This window comes from Mya arenaria, chromosome 15 (assembly GCF_026914265.1).
Source record: "Mya arenaria isolate MELC-2E11 chromosome 15, ASM2691426v1".
Lineage (NCBI taxonomy): Eukaryota > Metazoa > Mollusca > Bivalvia > Myida > Myidae > Mya > Mya arenaria.
In genome coordinates this window covers 217,275-244,358 of record NC_069136.1, presented here as the reverse complement: position 1 = coordinate 244,358, position 27,084 = coordinate 217,275, and the positions used below count along the sequence as shown (strand labels likewise).

Here is a 27,084-nt window from a genome sequence, read left to right as displayed (position 1 = left end):
AGAAATACAAATTAATGTCTATTTGTGTTTTTTTTTTAAATATTTAGAAAATGCTGAGTTGGTACTCATTTTAAAGGAAACAAAATGTCAAAATGAGCTGTGTGAGACAGTACATCTATTTCAATTTGCAATTACAATAAACTACATGTATATAGTAATCTTTGTTGTTATCTGCATGATATTTAAATCTAGGTGCAGGGCGTCTAAGAAAAACTATACTATTCAATCTTAGAGTTACTGCTAACTTTTTATAAAAAAAATACTTTTGCTTATAATTCCTTCCTTTCTTTACAGATATGATCCAACCATTCTGATGCACTGGCACCGGATTTTTAAACTCAATCATTTTTTTAAAAAATCAAAAATAATCTTATAATTCCTTACTAAAAATTATAATACCGAATATGTAAGAAAATATTTAAAAAAAAAATAAATATGCACTTTGTACTGTATAATATACTAACAATCAATACTAAAAAATAATTTCTACAATTTAAAGGGGCTGTACTCCATATAATGAAATAGCGAAAAAAATGTTTGTCGAAAACTGACATAAACTGAATTTAATTTAATAATATTTTATTGCATGAGAACACATTTCACAATGACAATATCAATACAAATTTTACACAATATTTAGACCGACATTTTAAAATCAAGCATGCAAAGGGATCTCCCGAAACGTCACATTCTATACCAAGCAAAGGTGTTTTATAAGCAAAAAAAAAGAACAACAATAAGAGTAATATCTAATGTATATTGCATTGTTTAAGTGAAAAAAACTCACATGATACTATAATAGAAGTTGTAGAGAAAGACGTGTGAGAGAAAGAGAGATCGAGAGAAGATGAGCTCCTGATACCGATTGTTAAATTAGCTAAAACGTTGGGAAGACTAAATAAAACATTGAACTTCACTAAAGATCAGGACGTTGTCCTCTTCTGAAAGGTTGTTTAAACCAAATAGCAGATTATCTGTACTGAGCGGATGGAATTTTCGAGTATTTCTGAAGAGATTTAATCGCTGGTTGGTGAATAGTGAACACCGAAATAAGAAGTGTTCAGCATCTTCTTCTACATTGCAATTAATACATAGTGGAGAGTCTCGAAGGTGGTTGTTAAACAAGTCGGAATTTAGGTCACTGCAAAAGTTTCTAAGTCGCGCATGATATACCGAGAAGCGACGTTCTCCACAAGTATAATAAGATGGGATGGGGGTTTGTTTAAATTGATATTTTAATTGACGCTTAAACATTGAGAGAGTTGGTGAGTGTCTTGTTTCTATATCTAGTGAATTCCACAATGACAAGGATGACGGTATCGTTGAACAATTATATTTTTCGAGGCGTCTATTCATTATATTAAAATTTTCATTGTTTCTCAGATTATAAGGATTAGAATCATTGACTGCTTGTGGAAAGTGTGCTGATAAATACGACGGCAGTTCACCGAGGAATTATATTTGTAAACTAAAATTAACTTTTGCATTTTTCTTCTATCCGACAATGAAATCCAGCCGATTTCCTTAATTAATCTAGCGTGAGACCAGTAACAATTCTTGCTGCTTCGTATTGCAGTTTTTCCAAGGTCTCCTTTTCATAAATTGTACAACTATCCAGCCAACTGAGGCGTACTCTAGAATTGGTCTTAAATATGAAATATAAATTTGATGAAGAGTTTTACGATGAAGTTTATATTTTAGGGCTTGCATAGAACCAATAATTTTCCGGGCAGAACTAACGATTGAATCTATATGATGGTGCCATGTACCATCAGGACTCATCGTGACTCCTAAATGGGTGTGACAATCACTAAGTATTAGCGGCGTAGTATCAAACAAGAGAGATGGCCGTTGCTGGTTAGTAAGTGAACAAAATATAGCTTCTGTTTTTAAGGGGTTGAATAGTACCAGCCATTGTCTAGACCAGTCGGAGATTTTCTGTAGATCGGTATTAATAGTAGTTTCGATGTCAGCTGTGTTAGAAGATGAAACGGCTTGAGAGCTGTCATCCGCAAAAAGTCTAGTTGTGCTCTCAAGGGTATCAGCTAAGTCTATGTTTAAGTCTGGTAAAGGCACATTATCATCGTCGATACTCGAAATTGAAACGAAATAGTCATTCAGGGAATTCGCCTTCTCTGTATCAGTGGAGGAGTAAGAATTATCAATATTTTGCAATGGAGGTATTGCATTGCTCTTGTTGCTGTTCCGTTTCACAAGCATTCGAACAGTTTTCCAATATAGCCGAGGATTGGATGAATTAAACTCAATTATGTTGTCCTCTAGGTTACTAAAAAATAGTTCCTTTGCATGTTTAGTCATATTTGCTACTTTATTTCTTACTTTTTTATATTCAATCCAATCACACAAATTGCCATATCGTGTCGCTTTGATTTTTAGTTTGTCGCGTTTGTTAGATAATTTTCTAATTTCGGAGTTATACCATGGCTTATCAGAATAGCGAATAGATGCATAGTAAGTAGGGATACACTTTTCGGTTATCTCGATAAATGTTCTAACTTGTAAAAAAATTGGTCGCTTGGTCGATATCTCCTTCATTGAGCGGTTCCAATTGGTATTTCTAATTAGTTCGTTCATTTTATTGAAATCTGCTCGTTTGTAGTTCCATACCTTTCTTATTATGGTAGAGCTTGTCAAAAAGCTACTTATGATATAAGCATGAGCAAAATAATGATCACTTATATGTTGTGGAGTTTCAAATACACCAGAATTTAATACGTTTATGTGCTGTGAAACGGCAATTGGGTCTAACAAGGTTCGTGTTGAGCGTGTTATTCTAGTTGGGGTGTTTATAACATTTCGCAAATTATTAATTGTCATAATATCTCGAAATTTACGATTTGATTGGTTAAGTTGGTCTTCGTTTATATCGCCAAGAATAACTATATTGTTACATAAATCGTGTGCCTTTTCTGGGCAAATGTTCACTCTATCCCAGAAATCAACTGTTAGATGAGAATTACGATACATCGTGCCTATTAGGAAACTTTCGTTTTTATATTTCAATGCAACCCATAAAGATTCAGGTAAATAATTTTCTAAGTCATAATTGCGAACCGGTCGGAGGTATTCTGATACGTACATTAAAAAACCACCAGAGTGGGACGAATTATCTTTTCTAAACATAAATTCATGACCATCAATGTGTAGAAACGTCGTTCACTTCGTTTGATAGGTGTGTTTCTGTAAAACACAAAACGTCAAAGTCGATGAAATGACTTTTTATATAGTTCATTTTTGATCGAATACTTCGAATGTTTTGATGTAACATTGAAATACACGAAGCCTGATCTGAGTCGGGTCAAAGTGAACTGAGATGACATAAACTTGGTATCGATGTGTACAATGCATAAAAACTTACTAACTGAAGTACCACATAGTTTACAATTAATTTATTTTCGCAGTTGTTTTGGTATTTTTCCATTAAAAACATTACTAGGTATGTCTACCTAGTAGAATTCATTCCTTATACCTTATTGGCTAGTCGATGTTATCACGTGATATTACCAAATATTCCAACCGACAAGGCTAAGCCTTCGTAGCACAGTGGATACAACACTGAATTGCAATTTTGGTGACCCCGGTTCGAACCCGGTCTCCGACTCGATTTTATTTTACATTTTGGTATTTTTTTACAATTATGATATCAAAGAGAAAAACATTTAATTAAAAAAATGTCCTAAGATTCGTTACAGAAAAAAAAATAACTTGTGAAACCAATGATATACATTGTACTTGAATGTGTAAGCAGATCATAAGTATCAACTCCCTCCTGCTGTAAATAAAAAAAAAATAGATCGTTTATTGACTGGAAGGACAATGGACATCTCTGAAATTAAACAAACACTTTTATCATAATGAATGTAACAACATCTGTCAGCATAATATCAAACTATGCAGAGGGCGGCGAGTCAGTTATTTAAAAAAAATGGGTTGTAATGGCGCGTGCAAAGTGATATGAAAATAATAAAAAAATAAAAAAAAAATAAGGCAAATTTTGAGGATTGAAGTCGCTAGTAGCGTGGCGGAATGCGTTTTAAGTTTTATAACTGTATGATAGGACACTATGAAAAAATGTCCAACTTAAACTTGTTAAACTATTAATTAACTTTTGTTCGAACAACTCATATCATGTACGTAGACCTGCATACTTGCTTATATATAAATACACAATACAATAGCTAATCAAAACGGGCGTCACAGTCACAGTCTTAGTCACACTATACATACTACATACTATAATGATTAAAGGTGCGGTATTAATTCTTTTCAGGGTTGATACAGATCTATGATTATTTCTTTCATGCTTTTCGATGAAATATGGGGTTTTACCAATGAAATAACAACAGTGAAAATATCAATTTGATATTTTCACTGCAAAATAAGGAGTGAAAATATCAACTTTCAGAACTACTTTAAATTCCTTTGTTGTTACATGTACTTGCCTTGATCAAAACAGAACACTGGACCTCAATAAATTATGTCAAAAAATGTTTAAAAAAATATAAAAGAAATGTTTTATAAATTTAAACAAATAAATATATAATTGGAAATTAACAACTTACCGTTTATTACCGGTTATCCCGTTTATCAAACATTTTACTGATCTTTGAAGCTGAAAGTTCGAACATTTGCTTTCATACCAAAAAAATTACAGACAAAAACAACTGTTCGAACATAAATAAAATTTTATATCATCGTTCAAATGTATTTTGAACTGTTAACCATTGTAGTACGTAAAATGAGCTTCCTGGAGAATTCACACAACAATTTACAGATAGATCCGATATTTTTTACCCCACCCACACCTCAAAATGTGTCAACAAACTAGCGTGGCATTTACTCTTTTAATATCTGGAAAACAAACATTTTAAAGCGAAACAGACTGGTCTGACTGAATATTAACTTACTATAAAAACACGCGTACATGCAGCCTTAAACTAAGCAAAATGGTTAAAATCCAATGAGTATCCACATTTGTTTTGCTAACACATTTGACCTTTTAAATTTTCATTCTTTAAATAGCGGCGTAGTAATTTGGTTATGATTCATGTCCATCTTAAAATAAAAAGTGTTTTCATTATTTTTGGAACAAATGTGCACTAATAATACTTCATTGTTTACTGTTCATAAAGCTTTGCAATAAAAAACGAGCGAATATTAAGCTATAAGAATGAATAGCAGAGAACTATTTCTCAGCAAACCGAAAGTAGAAAAGTTGACAGCTATAATTATGCATGAGGGGCGCCCCACGGGTAGCGGCGTAAAGCCCACCCTTTTCAAAAAAAGGGGGTAATTCAGAAATAAATAAAAATACAAATAAAACTCCGAAAATAAGAATAAAAGAAACAGAAAATTTGTTTATTGCAGTGTAAGATCGTATTTAATTTCACTCGTGATCATAAAAAAACTACATTTTCACTCGTGGCTTCGCCACTCGTGAAAATATGTTTTTCTATGACACTCGTGAAATAAAATATGATCTTACACTGAAATAAACAAATATCCTCTATATATTATCTTAAAATGAAATACAAACTTTTGTACTTAAAATTAATAAAACGGACAATAATATTATTATTATTAATAATAATAATAATAATAATAATAATAATAATAATAATAATAATAATAATAATAATAATAATAAAATAATAATAATAATAATAATAATAATAAAATAATGTTAATGAAAAAGTCATCAATATATAACACAGTATAGTACCCGTTGTTATTTTATTACCGGTACGGAATGAGACGGGATTTACTCAGTGCGAGGTTGTCAGGTAGCCATTTTCATTGTTTACATATCTGGTTAGTACAAATTTGACGAAGATGGCAGATGTTGAAGTACAAGAACAACCACAGGTACCGCCACCAAGCAACACATACGTTATTCGACCGAATTTCCAACACAAGTAAGCCACAGGTCTATTTAAGTAACGAAAACTTGAAAGCTTAAATAATTTGACATTATTTCGGACAACATTATCCGAATTTGTTCATCCAGTTTACTACTGATTTTACTGCTAATAAGCCATTAACATATTTTATGATAAATTCACACAGCTTTTCTTCAATTAAGTTAGACATTAACCTGTTAGATTAAATGCATAGTGCATTTATGCGACAATGTATTAGAGACATGATGGATGTTAAATATCGTTTCATAAACTGTATCAGGGCAATATCGCAAAATGGCGACAACTTTTCAAATTTGGCGAATTTATGGCGACAACAATTTTTTTTGAAAATATTTTCTTAAAATGAAGTAAGCTGTGCCCATGCGGCTTGCATGATATTCGATTCTGTCACAGTCATTAATCAAGCACATCTGCTGGTGCGACAACAAATCTGATAATTAGGACAAGCAGTCACGGTCTAGTCAACACCTCGCTAATTATTGCAGAATTTTATTGCTATCACAGATTAACAATGAAATCCTGAAAACTGTTATGTCTCTTATCAGCAAACAATTTTAATATTAAGCTCAACAGCTTTGTTGTTGCGTAATTAATGTGTTAGTTTTCAAAATGAATATCATAGAATTTTAGGTTGTTGGAAAGTCACGTGATATGCAAATTTGTAATGACGTTTACGCGCTAAAAATATATTTGCTTTCGGTTTTGTCGCAAATTGTAATTGCTATAAATGCAGCATTCTAGGGGTTCAAAAAGTGTCAAAAAGATTAACAGAAGTCATTGGGTATGCTTACAAATAAACAGAATTACACCCCATTTGATAAGGCTTCAAATAAGTTGGAGTAAATAGTAGACGAATTTCTATTTGGAAAGTATGGCCCTTGTTTGACAATGTTTATTTCTTTGAGTTTCCATTTATTTTAAATTTATCTCATAATTGTATTTTTAAATTCTATGACACTATTGTATGCAGGCATTAGACTGAACTCAACATATCGATGTTTATGTCACATTTTTTGCAATATTTTCATTTTTTTTTACTTATATACTTGTTCATATATTTTGTCAATAGAATAACAATTTGCTAATATCTTGTGCTTCATGTACAACAAAATGTTGTGTTTTTGCACTACAATGTGCTAATTAAATGCAATTTAAGGCTCTTAAAATGCTTAAACCCCATGAGCTTCAGGGGGCTTTGCCCCCTTGGCCCCCACAAGGGGGCTGCCCTGGAGCTGTAAAGGGGCCTTTCGGGGCCCCCTTAACCCCCCACAAACAAGTGGCGACAACTTTTTAGAACCCAGGGGGAACCCTGTGAATCATGACTAGGCATACCATTTTTGTGCCTTACTACATTTTCCTTATTAGATTGTTATGCCAACAAATTACCGATGAATCTTCCATTTGTCATTGTCATATTGCCAATGTCATGATCAATGATGATCATAGCCAAAATTAAATGCTTGTTTTGATATGCAATTATGGCCTTCTTAATATCTATGTCAACGTCCAACACGTGTGTGGCAAAGCTATAGCTTGTGATGCAGTGTACATGCAAAATCATTTTGAACATACTGGACATTTTGTCAAATGCCTTTAAAAATGTCAAATGTCTTTATAGTCTACCTAGGATATTTTCATGTTATGTTGGACATTTTTCAGTAAACACTGAAATTAGTTGATGCTAACACCTGACAATTCTTTTAACAACGTCAAAATGATGTCTTTTCGGGAAATTTTACCTGAAGGCAAAATTTTAGTTTGAATTGTGTGGGCATACTTACTAAATACATTTGGAATGAAAACATCCCAGAAAACTGTTTGGCTCCTGTTCTTTCTATTGATTCAAATTAACAGTTGGATCACTGCAACAAACCATATTTTCTAATAATACACACATCTTTTTGTTGTCACAGCAAATGTCATCATAAATATTGATATATGTACAAGTGTTGGCAAAACAACTTTGTACAAATGTATGTTTCATGTTGCCAAATTAGCCTGTTTTTCCAGGGGTAACAAAAAATGTTTGTTTCAAGCAACATCCCGAAGGCGTACATAGGGATTTTATTTTGATTATTGATTTGATTATCAAGTATAGTTAAGTATCACCAATGTAAACATTGTAGTATTTTAGCAACATATTTTTAATGTATCATGCAATATTTTATCCAATGATTTTTATTTCTGTAAGATTGACATTTGGTTATTTCCACAGCCAATCAAATTAAGCCTTACAAACGATCAGTTTGATTTGACCATATCAAATGGGTGCTTTTGGTTGTATTAAATGTAGGAAGCTTCCATTTGGGTTTCTTCCTCTTTGAAACGCCTTTGTCCCTAAAGATCAGACATAACTGAAAAAATTGAAAACAAATCTTTATGGTCAGCAGCTTAATATTAGTTGGGTCAGGTAGTTGGGTCAGGTTACTAGAAACATACTATTTTTTGCTAGTAATATTTTGTTTTGGTAAATCAAAACTGGCTTGTATAGAAATTTCCCTTTTTGAAGTGTAATCATTCCTTTTCAGGTTTCGGCCAGTGATTGTAAAGGAATGTATACACAATGTGCTGAACGAGCGATTGGATGGAAAATCATATGATCCAGAAGAAATCATGGACTGGACCAAGACGATTGCAGATGACATCAAGACTAAGCTGAAAGGTGAGATTATAATCAGTTCTAAATAATGGTAGGTAATTAAAAATTGTGTACTTTACTGCAGTTCTGTAATGCGATGGTGGTTAAAAAATTCAGTGTACAAAAGAAATATGAATGTAGATACATGTATGGCAGTACTAAAACAAACATCATTTTTATTTTTGGGTCTAGCAGTTTGGGTTGTCCTTTTTTTAGACAGGTTGTTTATTTAGGCCCAAGTGTGATGGTAAAATCATGACATTATTATGAAATTCATTCTTTGGTTGAGTATGTTTTTCCAAGTTTTAAGTTTTATTAAAATGGTCTTTTGATAAACATTAAAGTTGCACTCTAACAGATTGACAGATTTGACTTTTCTTTTAATTTTGCTCTCAGAATCAGCTGCTTTTGACATCAATGTCTTCAATTCAGTCATATAAGTTAAAGATAACTCACAATGGAAAAAAATTCAATTGTTTGGAATACTGCCAAGAACTCATTTTTCTTAAAGCGTTAGTAATGTCTTTAGCCATAAAGCATCAATTTTCAGGGTAAATAAGTTTTGTCAGCAGTCTAATATCACTGGTTACCAGGCATTTACACACAAATTGGCTCATTCCAAGACAAAAAATTAAAAAAAAGGTTGTCAAAACAGTCAATCTGTGAGAGTGCAGAGGTACATGCCTGTAGGTTTATTACTTGTTATACTGTGTAGTATTTTTTTGATTGTCCAGATGGTACAATTTTTTCAACAAAGTGTTTTTGTTTAAGGAACTGAAAACAATGAAACAAACAGATATGACCCATTGGGCTGATTATTTAGAATTTTGTTAAAGTTAACAACAGGGTTAACATCATCTTGTTAATTTTTAAATCTTGACTGCTCGGGAAATTTAATGGGTACGCTTGTGAGCTGATATATTTTCAACAAGGTTTTAGACAACTGTTCAGCAGTATTTGTTTCATTACATTAGCACAACAACAATGTCATTTTAATTACATTGTCAGGGCTTTTTCTATAGTACCCACGGGTCCGACTATCGGACCCGTTCCCAAAGCAAAATATAAGATATTTTTCCCATTCTTCAGAAAAAAATCCCAATCCAAAAAAAAAAATTATTATTTTTTTTTTTTTTTAGAAATTCTTTTTACCTGTACTGGTTCATTTTCAACATCCTAATAAATTATGTGATGTGAAGTTTTTTTGGTAATTAAACTCAGAAATCATTGATTTTCATCACATTCAGAGATATGAAATATTATCTGTCATGATTTATTGCAATAGATATTTACACCCCAAGGATTGATATTTCAGCCATTGTGGGTCCTTTATATGGAAAATAAACTAATATTAAATCATTTCCTAATTCCCAGGAGACTAGACAGCTTTTTCTTTTCACTGTAAAATTTCCCAATTTTCGCATTTTCACGACGCAAAATTTCCCAAAATGTCTAGGGTCTTTTTCCCAAAATGGGCAGAAAAAGCCCTGATTGTTAACTTTAACGAAGTTCTGAACACTCGGCAAATTGTTTTTTTTTAAAGCGTCTCATCCTTTGTAAGCATATTTTTTGGATGATTTACTGAACCAATTAACCCTTGTCTTTATACTGATAACCAGATATGGGATACGAGAGATACAAGTTCATTGTGCAAGTGGCCATTGGCGAGCAGAGAGGGGAAGGTGTGAAGTAAGTTTATACTTTACACATCCTTCAATTTCTTTAAAAATAAAGGAGCCAGTCTCATCAACAGTTGCAATGTACAATCTTATTTTAAGAATTCTTTACTCTTGGTTGTACAATATACTGAATGCTGCTGAGTGCTCATCCAAAAACCTGCCTGCCCTTATGCCGCAGTTGATATTGGTCTTTTCCGATAAGATATATTTTAAAGCTGCACTCTCACAGATTTACTGTTTTATACAACTTTTTTACTTTTTGTTTTGGAATGAGAAACTTTTTGCATAAATATCTGCAAACCAGTGATAAAAGACTGTTTACAAAGGATCAGATTGCAGATTTCAATATTTCCATTTGAAAATGAATGTTTTATGGCTATAAGCATTACTAACAGTTTAAGAAAATGCATAAAACAACATTTTTTTTTTTATCTTAAATATAAAAATCTGCTATCTAATTTTTGTCAGCAGTCTTATATGTCTGGTTTACTTGCATTTTTGCATAAATTGGCTCGATCCAAGACAATAAATAAAAAGTTGTCAAAACGTTCAATCTGTGAGAGTGCAGCTTTAAATACAAATCATGGAAATGATAAAATTTCAGGATTTTTTTTAATATACTATCGAAAATGGTCTAACTAAACATGATCTTTTCAACTCAACTCATTTTTATCTTGCCTTGGCCAAAACCCCTTGAATATATTCTAATTAAACTTTGTAAACATGTTGTTGACAATTATTGCACACAAATTCAAATAATTCAAATAATTGTTGAGTTATTTATGTTTATTCCTGTTTTTTGTTTGAAAAACAACAAACCAGCATTGAGGTTGGCTTACAGCACAATTGTAATTTGTGTTTAAGGCCTCTGACGCAGCACTCATAGAAAACAACAATGGAGCCATTTCAGATAAAGAAAATTTCATACCATTATACCACTTACGTGTGGAAAATCCATTGAGTTTCATTATATATGTATGTAACTTATTTTCTTTATGTCTAATTTCAGGATGGGAGCCAGATGTTTCTGGGATTCAGACACAGATAACTTTGCACAAGATATATTTATGAATGTAAGTTTAATTAGTTCTAATGAAGGAATCATCAATACAAAATAGTGCTACATTATAAAGTTTCATTCATAAGTTACAAAACGTTTGAATATCTTAAAAGTTTTTACAAAGAGCTATTAGGTACACCTGAGCACATAGTGCTCAGCATAAGCTATTGTGATAGGGTGATTGTCTGTCATCCATCGTTGCTGTCTGTCCACCCGTCATCAACGTTTTCCTTCAAACCACTTCTCCTCTTAAACCACTTGAACAATTTGAACAAACATCATAGAAATAATCCATGGGTGGGCCTCTTCTAGATTCCTTTAATAAAAGTGGTTCCATTTGCAGCTCCTGTTGACATGGCAACCAAAAGGAAAAACTTTGAAAATCTTATTCTTAGAAACCGATGGCCCAATAGGTGATTCTGTATGGAATTCCTGCACCACATATTGAATCATAAAAAAATATTGCCACCTTGGGTCGGGTTTCATTTCACTATATATGTCTATATGGAAAACTTTGAAAATATAATTCTCAGACTCAACTGGCCAAAATATAAAATAGTTTATCAGAATTTTTCCTTTGGTGACCCACTTAAGCAACATGGCCGCCAGGGGGCAGGGCTACTTTTCACTTCATGTTTATGGTAATCTTTGGAAATCTTCTTGTTTGATTTTGAAATAATTTCACAAAAATGATTCTTAGGTGACCCTCTATTAAATTTCTTCACTCCATGTTGATTCATAAAAAAGCATGGACTCCAGCGGTCACAGCTACTTTTTACTATATGCCTCTATGGAAAACTGAAAGTCTTTTGGCCCGATTTTAAAATAATGTTACAGAAATTCAAATGTTCTTTAGGTGAACTTGTATCATATTTCTTCAGCAAACGTTGTTACATAAAGAAACATGGCCATCAAGGGGGGGGGGCTTTTCAGAATATGTCTATGTCTATATGGAAAACTTTGAAAATCTTCCCCTCAGAATCCACCGCCCCCATTCTAAAATAGTTTCCCAGAAAAGTTCCTTAGGCTGATCTAATTCATTTACCCTTGTTGATTCATAAATAACATGGTCTGGGCTACTTTCACTATATGTCTATAATGTTTATAAAATCTTCTCTTCAGAAACAATTAGCCTTATTTTGTAAATATTTCTCATAAATGTTCCTAAGGTGACCCTCTTCAAATTCCTTCACCCCACGTTCATTCTTTAAAAAACATGATTGCCAGGGGTAGGGATAGCTACCACTATATGTCTTCATATGGATTCATTTTAAATCTTATCTTAAGTGACCATATATCAAATTTCATTACTCCATTGTGATATTGCTGTCAGGGGGTTTGGGGATGGGGGCACATTTTCACTATATGTTTATATGGAAAATATTTTCACCAGAAACTATCCACCCGATATAAAAATATTTTTTCAGAAATGTTCACAAAGTGACCCTTTTATCAAACTTACTTTTTATACGCCCATCTTACGATGGCCGTATTATGGGAACACCCATGGCGGGCGGGCGGCGGGCGGGCGGCTCCACAATGTTGTCCGCTCTCTAACTTGAACATTTCTCATCCAATTTCCACCAAACTTCATGAAAGTGTTTGTTGGTGAAATATCTAGGTCAAGTTCGATAACCAGCCAAATCGCTTTAGGCACTCCAGAGTTATGGCCCCCTGAATTTGTCAAAATTGGCCATTTTAGCTTTGTCCGCTCTCTAACTTGATCATTTCTCATCCAATTTCCACCAAACGTCATAAAAGTGTTTGTTGGTGAAATATCTCGGTCAAGTTCAATAACCAGCCAAATCGCTTTAGGCACTCCAGAGTTATGGCCCCCTGAATTTGTCAAAATTGTCCATTTTAGCTTTGTCCGCTCTCTAACTTGAACATTTCTCATTCAATTTCCACCAAACTTCATGAAAGTGTTTGTTGGTGAAATATCAAGGTCAAGTTCGATAACCAGCCTAATCGCTTTAGGCACTCAAGAGTTATGGCCCCCTGAATTTATCAAAATTGGCCATTTTACTCATTACTCTCAAACTTGAACAGTTTTTATCCGAATTTCACCAAACTTGCTACTATAAATGTTTGTTGGTTTGCTTCTTGAAAAGCTTGCTTCTCAAAGGGCCAATGTGACAGTAAGTTGTCTTAGAATCCAAGAAATTATTGATGGGCGTATTTTTTTAATTATTTTTAAAATAATATTTTATCCTTCAAACTTCCTGATTATATTTACAGTAACAATGTGCTCTTTTGTGACCTGTTATATGGCTCCTACTTAAATATTGTTTTGGCCTTCTGTATCATTTTAAGCAAAGGCATATTTTCGTGTTTTTTATGCCCATTTGAAAATAGGAACATATTGTACTTTCACATGCCGCCTAAGGTCAGGCAAGCATTTGGATAGGCAGCATCCTGTTTGTTGTCCAATCAATAACTTTCTAGCCCTTTGTCCATTCATGCTTATTTGGTCAGAATGTGTATAGACATAATATCTCCGTCAAGATCAATAACCAGCCAAATAGCTCTAGTCACTCAAGAGTTATCACCTTTTAATTTATAAAAAATACTTGAAAAAGGTCTGGGCCAATCAATAATTTTAGAATCCTTTTATCCAATCATCATCAAGTTTGGTCAGAGTGTATTTGGGCATAATATGTTGCACATTTACTATAACCAGCCATATCACTCTAGTCTAGTCATTCAAGAGTGATCACTCTTTAACTATAGAAACCACCTTTTATTGGTCTTGTCCAATCATTAACTTTAAAAGCCTTTTTCCATTCATCACCAAAATTGATTCAATGATAATGGTCCTCTTATTGTAGAATTTACTTTTCATCAGATTAGAAAAAATTGTGTGCAAGTGTATGAATGAGAATTCAAGCATTAATTGATAGAGATGTTGACTTGATACATTTGAAAAACCTAAAATGTGTGACATGTTGATCCAAAATCAGTGCTGTATCAAGCCTAAAAAGAAGGATGGGGTACCCTGCTGCCATTTCCAGCACTCAGCTGTGCCCTTTTTAGCTCGACTATGCGAAGAATAAGGAGGGCTATATTACTCGCCCCAGCGACGGCGTCGTCGTCCTGTTAAAGTTTTAGGGCAAGTTGTGATATTCACTTATAAGTCCAATACCCTTCATTCTATTGACTTAATACTTCACACAGTTGTTCAGGGCCATCACATGATGAGGTTAGATAACTCCATATTATCCTTTACACAGATTATGGCCCCTGATTGACTATGGAACTTATGTTAAAGTTTTAGGGCAGGTTGGGATATTTATACTTCTATACCCTTCGTTCAATTGACTTAATACTTCACACAGTTGTTCAGGACCATCACACAATGAGGTTACATAACTCCATATTATCCTTAATACAAGTTATGGCCCCTGATTGACTTAGGTTAAAGTTTTAGGGCAGGTTAAAGTTTTAGGGCAAGTTGGGATTTTCACTTAAAAGTCCAATACCATTCATTTAATTGACTTAATACTTCACACAGTTGTTCAGAGCCATCACATAATGAGGTTAGATAACTCCATATTATTTTTTATACAAATTATGGCCCCTGATTGACTATGGATCTTAGGTTAAAGTTTTAGGGCAGGTTAATACCTTCTATACCCTTCATAACTTCTATACCCTTCGTTCAATTAACTTAATACCTCACATAATTGTTCAGGACCATCATCCAATGAGGTTACATAACTCCATATTATCCTTAATACAAGTTATGGCCCCTGATTGACTTAGGTTAAAGTTTTAGGGCAAGTTAAAGTTAAGGGCAAGTTGGGATTTTAATAAAAAAAAATCTATACCTTTCATTCAATGCACTTAATAAAATTCAAAATTATTTACGACCATCTTACAACAAGAAACATAACTCCATTTTAATTGAGATACAACTTATTGCCCTTGAATTTTTTTTATTTTTTTTTAAATTTTATTTTAATTTCTTTTGAAAGGCATATTTGTATATTCTTAACCGCATTTTCATAATGGTAAATCAAGTTATTTGAATGACTTGTGTCATTGTTCGGGCATGCTGCTGGGATGGCAGCATCAAAGTTACATTATGTATCGAACAATTTTAGTAAGGTTTGACATAAAGAGACCAAACTTGGTAATATTACATCGTTATTGTATTCACTTTTAAGTCAAAGCGGCATAGTTGAGCGCGCTGTCTTACGACAGCTCTTGTATAGTACACCCTGCTGCTTTGTTTGATAGTCAATTTTCATCAATAAGTATAAAAGTTATAAATATACATATTTTTTACACTTAAGATAAGATAATGACTAAAGTATTCATAACAAACTATAAGTAAAGAAAGTACACAATAAGAATTGAACACTGGCCTTTGCAAATGACTCATTTATAAGGCTCATTTAATGTGCATCCAAAGTGCCCTTTCTGACCTAGCACCTGCCCTTTTCAAATCCTGGCTGGAGACCTGCAAAATTATCTTCATTGACAATCAAGAACATTACATAAGGTATGAAAGAAGCTTTAACATTGGTATACAGCATTATGAGTTAGTTCTCAATCAAAGAACCATACTTTATATTCATATATCATTAGGTCCCTGGGTAACTGCTCTTTCATATCTACTATGACACACATAAAAGGGAGCTAACCTGGCTTGGAAGTTAAAAAACTTTGTTTCGACTTTTTTATGTGGAACAGATGACAGTGAGGCACAGTGCACTTTGACACAAACTCCTTCACACATACATGTACTTTAATCATAATGTATATTGATGATCATCCCCCTTAATTTCCAAACTGTTATTTGATTGTACATAAGAAGTTGTATATAACTAAATACAATAAAAGATATATGTTTCAGAGAAAATGTTGAGGACCTCTAGCAACATTCTTTACTGTAATGCCAATATGTCCATAGTCTCCCCATTTGACCCTTACATCATGTAACTTACCTTTATATTGTCTACTCTGTCAAATATGCTGTCATTCAGAGCTCTTATCTCATCCTTTGATGGCCCTAGTTGAATAAGTGTGCACTTAACTGTTTTTTATATAAACAAATGAATGCTTAACTTATTAAATTACATCTTTTCCAGGATTCGTTGTTTTGTGTGGCAGCAGCATTTGGTGTGTTCTATTACTGATGGATATTACCCGGAAGGATCTTCACAAAGTCTCGTGGTTATTACAATGTGTTGAGTTGTAATAATTATTCATAAAACAGGACAATTTAATAAATTGTACATTGCAAGAAATACAGTATGTAAAAGTTAACTGCTATATTTAAAAGCAATGTGATAGTTTTCTTCTGTTAGCATAAAAATTGGGAAAAAACATAATGCGAACTGTAGCTACTGTCTAGAAATCAACTCGTGTTTATTATAATTTTTTTTCTGAGTTATATATTATAATGTGTACTCAGACAGTTATAAGTTAGCCACATGCTTTCGTATAATGTACATTTCTGATGCCTGGTGACCCCATATTATTTTTAGATCTTTTGAAAGGGTTTAATGTGAACAGGAGTTCTGTAAAATATATATGTAAATATTGTACCAATGCAAAAATTGCATGCACAAAAATTGCATACACAAAAATTGCATACAGGCTATGTTGAGCTTGAAAGATTGAACAAAAAATATGTCATTTCAATTCCGATTTCGTCTGAAATCAAGAACAAAAATACAAACTGCCTTACCCTTGACTGTAGTATATTTTCGATCACTTTTACATGAGCAATACTCGTTCAAATGAGACCATCATTACATGGGGTCACAAGGCATCAACATTAAACATTACAACCAATGGCCAGATATACCTTAAATCTTAATTATGCATCGGTAACCTTAAAGTGAACTGGTGTAGAACATTCCGTCCATTTTATATATTTGCAAATTGTATTGTTATGAATAAAATAAATTCGATTACTTTCAAAACTTGTTTGGTTTGTTACATAATATCTATAAACCATAAGCATTGCAAAACATACGCAATATATTAGTACATGTAGCATCGAGTTCATTGTTGACAAGATTCCGAATGATTAAGTCAGCGCTTAGCGTAAGTCGCACATTAAAGGGACTAGACACCAGATGATGCAATTGCATGATTTTTTTTTCATAAACTTGCATAGCATTGATATCGTTGTGTACAAAGCACATCCCGTGACTTTCGAATGCTCAATATACACACTCTTAACTGGAAAACCAGTATGCGCTATTTTTTAACGAGTACACTTAGCTGAAACGAAATATAATTTTATCATTTGATATAATGTAGTATCGGCCATATACTAGCTTGTTTTGAAAATTCTAGACTTGTTTCAAGGAAAAACTGTATTTGCCGATTTAAGGACCATCTGTTGTCTAGCCCCTTTAAAAAACCCATCGAGCCCCAAAATATAAGTATTATTAAACCAAAACAGAGGTAAGTAGGAAAAAAACAATATCAGTGTGTGTATACCACGTGATAAATAACGTCATATATGCTACGTCGGAAGGCAACATTTTGCTTAAAATGAAGACTTAAATCAAAGATAACTTTTCTTTTACTTCATCATTTTAAATAAAACAATAAGGGCAGTATATCCCACTTAAAGAGCCACGTCTTCGGTGATTAGTTTCATCAAACACTTCGACAAACCTGTTTCCATAATAATGTTTTGACAGTACTCCTTCAGACGGCCGTATTATGAAAAGGTTTGTATTAGGAAACTAAGCTCTCTATCATACTCTGTTGAAAGTCCGAAGGCGGGGCATCATAAGCGGCGAAGACTGCACTTTGTTTAATTTCAAATGATGAAGAAATAGTAAAGTTATCTTTGTTTAAAGTCTTCATTCGAGGCAAAATATAACCTTCCGACATAGCATTTATGACGCAATGTACCACGTGGTATACACACACTGAATATTATCATGTCAAAAATTGGAAGTTTAGTTAAGACTTTAAAACACGATTTGGACTGCTTATCATGTTTGAATGTATACTATTGAACTAAACAAAATTGTAATACCCCCTTTCCTAAGACTTTCATTCCATACAGAAATGGCCATTTAGTACGCATGATAAATGCACAAGCCGTCAAAAACAATAAAAGGCAAAAACTCGATTATAAAGTAAATACTACAATAGGTCTAAGAACTGTATATTTTGACTATAAACTTGATAGTATCAAGACACGCAACCTTCTATTTTTACTTAGTGACCAAAACATATTTCAAATTATACATTCAATCTATTTTTTTTGGTTAAAAAACGTGAGAAGCTTACACGTCTGGCCACCGGGTAGGCGTTTCTATATTACGATAATAGGGAAATGTCCTTCACTTAAAATTCCGCAAAAATGATTTACGCCAATAGTAAGAGGACCATTGTGCAATTATGATCAGTAATGCTAAATACAAACAATAACATGACATGGAATTCCAAAGACATATGCTACGTTTATACCTCCAAAATTTGCCCCTGGGGTAAATATGATTCTTGGTGTAAGAATATCCCCGTGGGTATTTGCGTTCATATACCCGTATATATATTTGTTACTGGGGTAATTTTGCCCACTGTGACAGGTACATCTCGTCATATAGAAGTCACTTGTGAAAGAAAAAGGTCAAACGGGGGCATCATTTGAACCACATTAAAACTATCGAGCCAGGGTCTTTGAGTAAAGCCTTGGCCTCACTGAACGAAGACTATCCAATGGTTACTCCTGTGAGTTTTGTTGTAACCCGCGGAAAAGTCGGTGCTTGATATGCATTTACGTAAGTCTGCTTATTGTACCTACATGTGTGATATGATCCCATTGGTATTCCACGCACTTGATGTTCCTAATTCCGGTCAATGCCTAAATAATAATGTAACGAACTGCACCGTAGGGACATATTTGATGGTATAATAGTTTTAGATAAAAAAAACATATAAAAACAACAAGTACATACAATTGTCGTGTTTCCTGTTCGAGTACTCTACTGCACATTTCGGCTAACTTTAAGTTAATAATTTCATGTATATCTGTATTTTGAAACTATTTCTGCTTTAAAGGATTCAATCTTGAAGTAAACATGCGTTGAAGTTGAAGTCGTCGATCACAGGTAACGAGGAAAGGTTATTGTAGAAGAAAAAACGCATTAGGAATTTCTGAACATAACACAACACCGAGTAGTACTGGATAACTTACATCCACGCCTTGTATGTAATATCGATTATGGCACAGCAATGTTAAGATTTAAATTTAAAGTGTACAAATAAATAGCATGGTGGCTTATTTTGCTTTTTGAATGTTCTTGTGTTCATTCCATTTATATGTTTACGTGTGATTTTTTTACACACAAGCATATTCCGCGGAAGGGTTATGTGTCGCCTGGCACCGCCAATGGCACCGCCAATACACAACAACAACAACAACAATAACAGAACAACAACATAAGACGATCATATTATCTTCCCAAACGTAATTTTAATTTAATGATAAAAGGTAAACTATTTTGATTTGACTGTTCAGTTCCTTTGTTTATTATACGACTAACGCAATAGAAGCTACGGGACGAAAAGCCCAGAAGCCAACCGCCTAACAAAGACCCTGTTTAAAGGGCACAAGGCTGAGGACTTGGGCTTTACAGACACTGAACAAGAGACACTACATATAACCCAGCCATCGATCTCATTATAATTATATCATGGCGTTATTATATATTATATCATTTCATTTAAATACGTTGTGCACGATATGAGGACATGACTTCAGAGGTCACCTCAAGTTGACCCTCATAACTTGCATATTCATAAGCAGGTGAACGATATCATGACCACGACATCGATTCGACATTTGTTAATTGTACGATTTGAACGTTTCTGTCTCCTTTTCACAAACTTACATATATACATACACATATGTCGGTTCATAATCTTAAAGAAGTAATTAAACGCATGACTTCAACTAAAGAAGAACGCAAAGCTGCAATTCGATAATTTAATAGCATTATATAATATATGATTTCATAAATAGATCTAAATATATGTATAGCGTCTAACGTAACAGAGCGCAGATGATACCACTACTTTAATGACTCTATGAATATGTGAACAATGCAGAAAACATACGCAGTAAGAAACTTGAACAGGCATAATGAAGGTAAATTAAATGCCAAAACGTTAAAAAAAAATCTTTATACCGACAAATATTGAGAAGAAACCAATGAACGCAACTTGTAAAACAGAAAATGAACCAACAATTTAGATGAATGCAATGTCCAATTAAATTAAATTTAATACGCTGTTTCATGCGCATTTATTTGATGTATTTCAAAAGCGTGTCTTAAAAACATGTTTCCAAGAGCGAAGACCAATACTACCAGCATAAAAATTCGGTTTTGAAGTACACTTAACATTTTTTTTGTCGTTTTTTTTTTTAAATTATAACAAACGTCACCGTATCATAATGATAAATGCTTGCTTACAGTGCCATATTAAACATGAAATCGGTAACATAGACTACAGGTTTTGAACATTCCACAAGTGGGATATGTAAAGACTACTGATTATGGTAAAAGGTAATTCTAAACAAACCAAATCGGGAAATTGTCGATTATAAGTGGACTCCACACACACGATATGGTAAACATGATAATAGAGCGGTTGTGCATGCATGGTTAATTTCGCTGCCAGTACTAAGAATGTTTTGGAATGTTTAATCATAATTTATACAACAACAATCTGAACAGCAATTTTATTACCGGAAGGGTGTTGAAGTTTCGGTTTGGTTAAAGTAGGTTTAAGGAGATTTCACCAAATTTAAATGGGATTTTAGTACGTATGGGCAAGTAAATTCATTAACATTACGGGCTAATTGGGAAAAGAAAACTACGGAGGTTAGATATGGGGATCTAAACGTTCAGAACAAATGGAGTATATCCATAAACCTGATTCTAACATTGTAGTTTTAAACATCGATTCACTACCGATTTAAAACATGCATTAATGAGAATTCAGTGTTTTTGAAATAAAACTATATATGACTCAATTGTTACCTGTGTACAATTACAAATTACAAATCCTACATTTTTGGTATATTTTACAAAGAATAGATTGCATACCGAAAGTATAATTCAATTTTATAAATGTTTAATACATTATTTCAGTGCCCTTTAGGTTAAAACACTTAACCATGCATCCGAAGATAAGCTGGCAGTAAATGATCTATTTTAAAACTAATTGCTTTTGAAAATGTACATTTATGACTTATTTTTACGTTATAGGCCTTTTTTATCAACCGTATAGTACGATCACTTTTTCGAACTGGTAGATCAAAGAACTGATTGTCATTTGTTTGGAATTTCTGTTTTAATTGATCACGTTCGACACAATACTTTGGTGTTTACAAATAGCGCAGTCAATTCATTGAGAGATCTTCACGCAATTTAAACTGTTTGCCCGGTATCAGGTCGTATGCTCGTAGTTGAGATGATTCATTCATAAAGCGTATACAGGAGTTCACAATGTGTTACGTATTGCATGTCTATATCATCTGGAGTCTTGCTTGTTTCAAATATCAATGTTAAAAGTACGTTTATAAAAGTCGCTAGAATGCTGATGTCAAAATATACAGGCACATGGTTAGCTATCACCACTACTAGGCATGATTGTTGATTATCTGGCTAAAACGCTGTGGAATACCCTCTACTTCTTCCACGTATGTCCCTTCATGACTTTTTTGATGAAATCTGAAAGGTAAAATAAAAAAAAAAGACTTCAACATGAACTCTATGAAACTGTCTGTTTATTAGTATACATTTATAGCGCATTACATAACACGTTGCGTATACGTTGCTTTTTAAACATATATGTGGATATTTGCGGCATCAAAGGAGATTCTTCACAGACACGTACACAAGAGGACCAAGATGGCACTAGATCGCTTAACGGATCTCCATAGCTTGTTTTGGGCATCAGGCAGCTGAAAACGCATACTAACGTTCCAGGGGTTATGTTGTTTGGTTACTTAAAATAAGTCATGTTCACGTTTATTTCATGTTAATTTTTGTTGCGTGTCCTTGACACTCTACCTATGACACGATGACCTCCTTTCGGGCGCGCGAATATGTTCAATTAGAAACAATTTGTAAAGGTACCATCTTTGTTTTAAATTAATTGACACCATTACCCGAATAAAGACCATTGTCAATATGATTGCATTTCAGTGTACGTTTAGAGTGAGAACTTCCTTTAACATTGTGATAGTTATATTTACAACAGACGGCCATACACATCTCACAGTTATAACTTACAAAGCAATATACTATCAAATGTTTGTATAATTGTAAAATATATAAGCAACATGAAAGAGTATAGTTAAATAAGACATGTAGATATTTAATAAATATGAAAGTCATTAAGCTACATTGCTACACACATGCATACTAACATAGGAGCCTTCTTACCAACGGACGTACTACAATGTACAGTACCCCAAGATTACTAATTTCATTTAAATGTAGTCTTTGTTTGTTACAAATTAAATTGGTGTTGTTGTTTTAAGCTGACCAATGGAAATCGATGATTTTTCAAATTTGTATCCTCATTAACTTTAGATCTATTAAGGTGAATCCACCAAAAATAATAGTTTCATAAAATATATTTCAGTCAGTCTGTTTTTTCACCAATACTTACTTATTAAAATTGTGTCAGTAGTATAAGGTGGCATACTTGGTGTTTGCATTTTTGTAAGGGCCAATAACAATAGCGGATTCTTCAAAAAACAACATTTATTAATTTTTTGAATGTCGATTCTAACGCCAAACAAGTTATTGTCCAATTTTGACGATTTAAAGAAAATTGAGCTTCTGTGGCCGAGGTACGCCGGCTCTGTTTTCTGTAGATCAGCAAAATTGAACTCTAACATAGGAACTTTCTGCTTTGGAAGTAAAATAAAAGATGCATAGCGTTGAGCTGGCAACTATTACTTTCGAGAAAGATAGTATTACAAGGCAGAAAGTTTTACTGTACGGTACGGCCGTTGATAAGATTGGACTAATACTTAGACAGAGACAGAGATAACCGACAGTGACGAACGCATGGCGTTTATTTGTTCCACTCGTGCCCCTTCATAACCTTCTTAATAAAATCTGAAAGAAAGCCCATACAGAATCATTACAATTGTGCAAGAAATTAACCACACTAATAAATCGCCTAGGTAACTCTTTATTAACGTTCCCGCTAAAATACCTTTTTCAAAATATTGACAACGAAATTCTTGGAGCATTTTTAGACTTTACATGTCAAATGCAATATACAGATTATATAGGAATTGACGTCAAATATGACGCCACATTCGCAAAATAATAAAAATCATTATAAACTCATAATGTTAATTTATCAGCTGAATGAAAGCATGAGTCACCATATGTAAATTCATGCATCGAGGCCATGCAATGTTTCTGTATAATGTCATTAATGAAATGTCTTGTATAAATTGTGTGCTGTCAATTTTTTCTTAAACAAGTTTAATAGTTTATTAAAGTCTCATCAATACAACATATATACATTCAATAAGCAGTAGAATATAATGCCACTCAATGTATGAGTTAAAGCAGACTGTTGACAATCAGCTTACAACACAATACCAACACGTTTAAAAGGACGTGTTAAGGTGAACACGTGTTTTATGGCCCACTAAGAAATATTTTGTGCTATAAATATATTATCACACTTTGGTTACGAAAGAAAAATAAGTTTATATAATAAAAAGAATGACAATCTGTCACAACTATAAAAACACGTTCGTGTTGTGCTAATTCGACCAAAGGCGTTGCTCGTGGAGTCAAACACGTGTTGTAATATCCTATGTAGAACTTTGTACTATCAATATAAAAAAACCAATAAGCTTATTACAAAACACACAACAGTTTCATATATTATCGACAATGACAGGTGATACAATTATAAACACATGCCTGTGTTGTTTCAGTTCGACCAATGTCCTACTAAAAAGAACTTTGTACTGTCGATGTATAAGCAGACTTCAGTTATGTAACAAAAACAGCCTGATATTCTTTATATTATAAAGAATGACAAACTTTTACAACTATAAAAATCGTTTGTGTTGTGTTAATGCAACCGATGTCGTTGCTCGTGGAGGTGAACACGTGATGTTATGCCTTACTAAGAAGAACTTCTTATCTCTATTTTTTCTATCTATAAGAAGACTGAAGTTTGATATTATAATAAGAATCGCAAGCTGTTACAACATAAAAAACATTTGTGACGTCTGGACCACTACCTGATTTTCAATAAAAACACATAAAAACAAACGAACAAAACACGTCTAAAACAGAAAGGATATAATATAATTCAGGTTTTAAATTTAGCGTTCTTTTTTGGTGTGTCTATACTTTTTTATTCAATAGTTTAGTGGAAAACGCGCCTTAGTGAATCTTGCATTTAAAGAAAATCGCAGGGGAGCATGCCCCGAGCCACCTGAACAGGCTGTGCCGGCCGGCACAACAATTCTGCTCTAGCTCCCTCTCTGTCGACACTACTTGTTACTTCCAAATGTTCATGTTATTTATCTCTTAGATCTAATTCTGCCCCCCAAACAAAAACAACCGTTAAGTCAAATCGTAATAAAGTGTGCTAATCTATGTTTTTATTCGTTCTCGATGTTACATACCCTCATATTTCAGGTTTCCATCGATGTCGGGGGTCGTGTCTGTGTCGTGCATGATGGCATCTGTTTCCTCGTCCGTAAGGCGCTCACCTTTGAATGTAAAATAATTAAATACTAATAGCCATATCCTCGTGTCCAATTGTTATGAGGTGAAGTGGTGAAAGTACCGTTGGTTTGTGGCGGAATAACACCGGTTTGTGATGGAATAACACCGGATTGTGGTGGAATTAAAACCAGAGGTTATAAAATTCATATGTTCCACCACAAAGCGGAGTTATTTCACCACTGAACAACGTTACTTCGACCACGTCACCTCGTAACGCGTGGATACGGTGAATACAACTTCACTGACCGGTCCGAAGCGGTGACACCAACAAATGTTTTATTGTGCACTTGTATCTCGATGCCGATACTAATATGCTGATTAATAAAATAAGTAAATAAAGCGGACAATTGGGAGGAGTGTTTCGATATACCGTGGTCATATTTTGATCACCTTATATTTGTACTATTGAACTTTCTAAAAGTGTAAACACGTGGATGGGTTTTTGCACTTTTAACTTACAAAATGCGCTTATATATCCTTAAATAAAAAATAACATTACTTGTGTTAATTTTGGCAGCATGCTTGCAACACGATTTTGAGAGCGTTAATCAAATACACGTCAGTCAAGGTTACTACAATAGTTTCCATCATCATGACTTATGCATGAAGATCGCACATACAAGGCCATATGTTCAACATCGCACGTACTCCAAACATGAGTTGAACTCACTCGAATGCAACTGCAATTATTCGTTGATCCAAACCCATACACAAATCTAAATTAAAACATCTGAATGTATAAACCCCCTTTAGTAGTCAACATTATTTTTTGTTTGTCAAATGAGAATGCAGTCGTTTTGCAAGTTTTTAAATACATTTCAATAAATCAGCATTCAGTCATTATTGATTTTTGTATCAGTTAACGCGTTAGGTATAAAACTGGTACAACTTGGGCTGGTAAAATTGGTGGATTGTTTACGCAACATAATGTAGACCACTAAAACTGTATTGTTATTATGTATACTTACAAAGAAAATAAATTTTTGTGCATTTGTGTCTTAACAAACCATTTTTGTAAGTACATTCTAATAATCTTTAACCATTACTTAAACGTGATTTGATAGCAAAATATAGCGGATATTTGTTGATTTCAGTGTAAGATCGTATTTTATTTCATAAGTGCCATAGAAAGTGAAAATATAGTTTTTCTATGATCATGAGTGAAATTAGATACGATCTTACACTGATACTCAACAAAATTTCCGTTACTTTTATGGTCATTGTTGGAGATTTATGAGAATTCAATTTATTTTTCTTAATACTCCACTACCCTTGGGACGCCCCTCAGGCAAAGTAAAAGCTGCCAATTTTCTATTTCCGGTTCTTTAACAAAACTGTTCCGATATTTTCTGTTTATAGTGTAACAGTCCGCTGTAGGCGGCGGATGTGCGTTCATAGTATAACATTCCGTTAGAGAAGGAAGTACGTTGATAGTACGTATGTTTCCTTGGTTGGTAATATGCAAATTAGCAAAACTCCGGCTCTGTGTGGATTTAGAATTAACTGTATATAACAACCAGTGGACCTCTTCAAGGTTGAGCATGCTTTTCTCTGAAGGGATCTGTTGGCCCAGTAAGCCTCGCACGTTATAATAGTTTATTATTGTTAGCAGAACAATTGCAAACAATCTTTTGAATAAAACAATTTTCATAGTTTTAAGTTTGTTTCATGAAAGATAAATGGATAATCACTGTGAAAGTTCATTCTGGTTCGCTTGAACACAAGGAAAAACATGAAAAAAAGTAAAGATGTTAGGTGGTTTACAAATTTGGGTGGGTTAAAATCATCAGTTAATCTCTAGATTAACTTTTTGTGTCAATTTCACGGGTGGGTTATATTACAACGACAAACGTGAACGCTGATATTACATCGTATTTTTGTTCGAGCATTTTTTTCGTCTGAAACTTGTTTTGTATGAAAGTAAATGATCGAACATTCAGCTTAAGTTAAAAAATCGTTTGAAAAACGGGATTACCAATTTCCTTTTAAACTTTAAGTTGTT

At 33.5% G+C, this 27,084-nt stretch overlaps 2 protein-coding genes across 4 annotated transcripts in view; one reads left to right on the top strand and one right to left on the bottom strand.

The window, feature by feature from the left end:
* The first annotated feature begins 5,792 nt into the window (after window positions 1–5,792).
* LOC128220137 (dynein light chain Tctex-type protein 2B-like) lies at window positions 5,793–17,256 on the top strand. The gene is made up of 5 exons (XM_052928408.1): window positions 5,793–5,936; window positions 8,471–8,604; window positions 10,200–10,269; window positions 11,269–11,332; window positions 16,413–17,256. The coding sequence occupies exons 1-5, from the start codon at window positions 5,854–5,856 to the stop codon at window positions 16,458–16,460; spliced, it is 399 nt and encodes a 132-aa protein (XP_052784368.1). The 5' UTR covers window positions 5,793–5,853; the 3' UTR covers window positions 16,461–17,256.
* A 3,014-nt stretch (window positions 17,257–20,270) lies between these two features.
* The window catches only part of LOC128220619 (myosin, essential light chain, adductor muscle-like), a 44,020-nt gene continuing 37,206 nt past the window's right edge, over window positions 20,271–27,084 (bottom strand). Inside the window, exons 4-6 of one of the 3 annotated variants that reach the window (XM_052929089.1) lie at window positions 24,980–25,066; window positions 23,348–23,435; window positions 20,271–22,034 (exon numbers count right to left, since the gene is read on the bottom strand). In XM_052929089.1, the coding sequence (XP_052785049.1) occupies window positions 23,392–23,435; window positions 24,980–25,066 (131 nt within the window). In that variant the 3' untranslated portion in view covers window positions 20,271–22,034; window positions 23,348–23,391. The remainder of the gene's footprint in view (window positions 22,035–23,347; window positions 23,436–24,979; window positions 25,067–27,084) is intronic. The other 2 variants (XM_052929090.1, XM_052929088.1) reach the window with 2 other exon arrangements.

Bases quoted from the DNA above. Each gene is read 5' to 3' on its own strand.
- LOC128220137 (XM_052928408.1), top strand. From the start codon at position 5,854: ATGGCAGATGTTGAAGTACAAGAACAACCACAGGTACCGCCACCAAGC. The intron at 5,937-8,470 runs GTAAGCCACAGG...ATTCCTTTTCAG, and splicing joins CGACCGAATTTCCAACACAA to GTTTCGGCCAGTGATTGTAA. The intron at 8,605-10,199 runs GTGAGATTATAA...ACTGATAACCAG, and splicing joins CATCAAGACTAAGCTGAAAG to ATATGGGATACGAGAGATAC.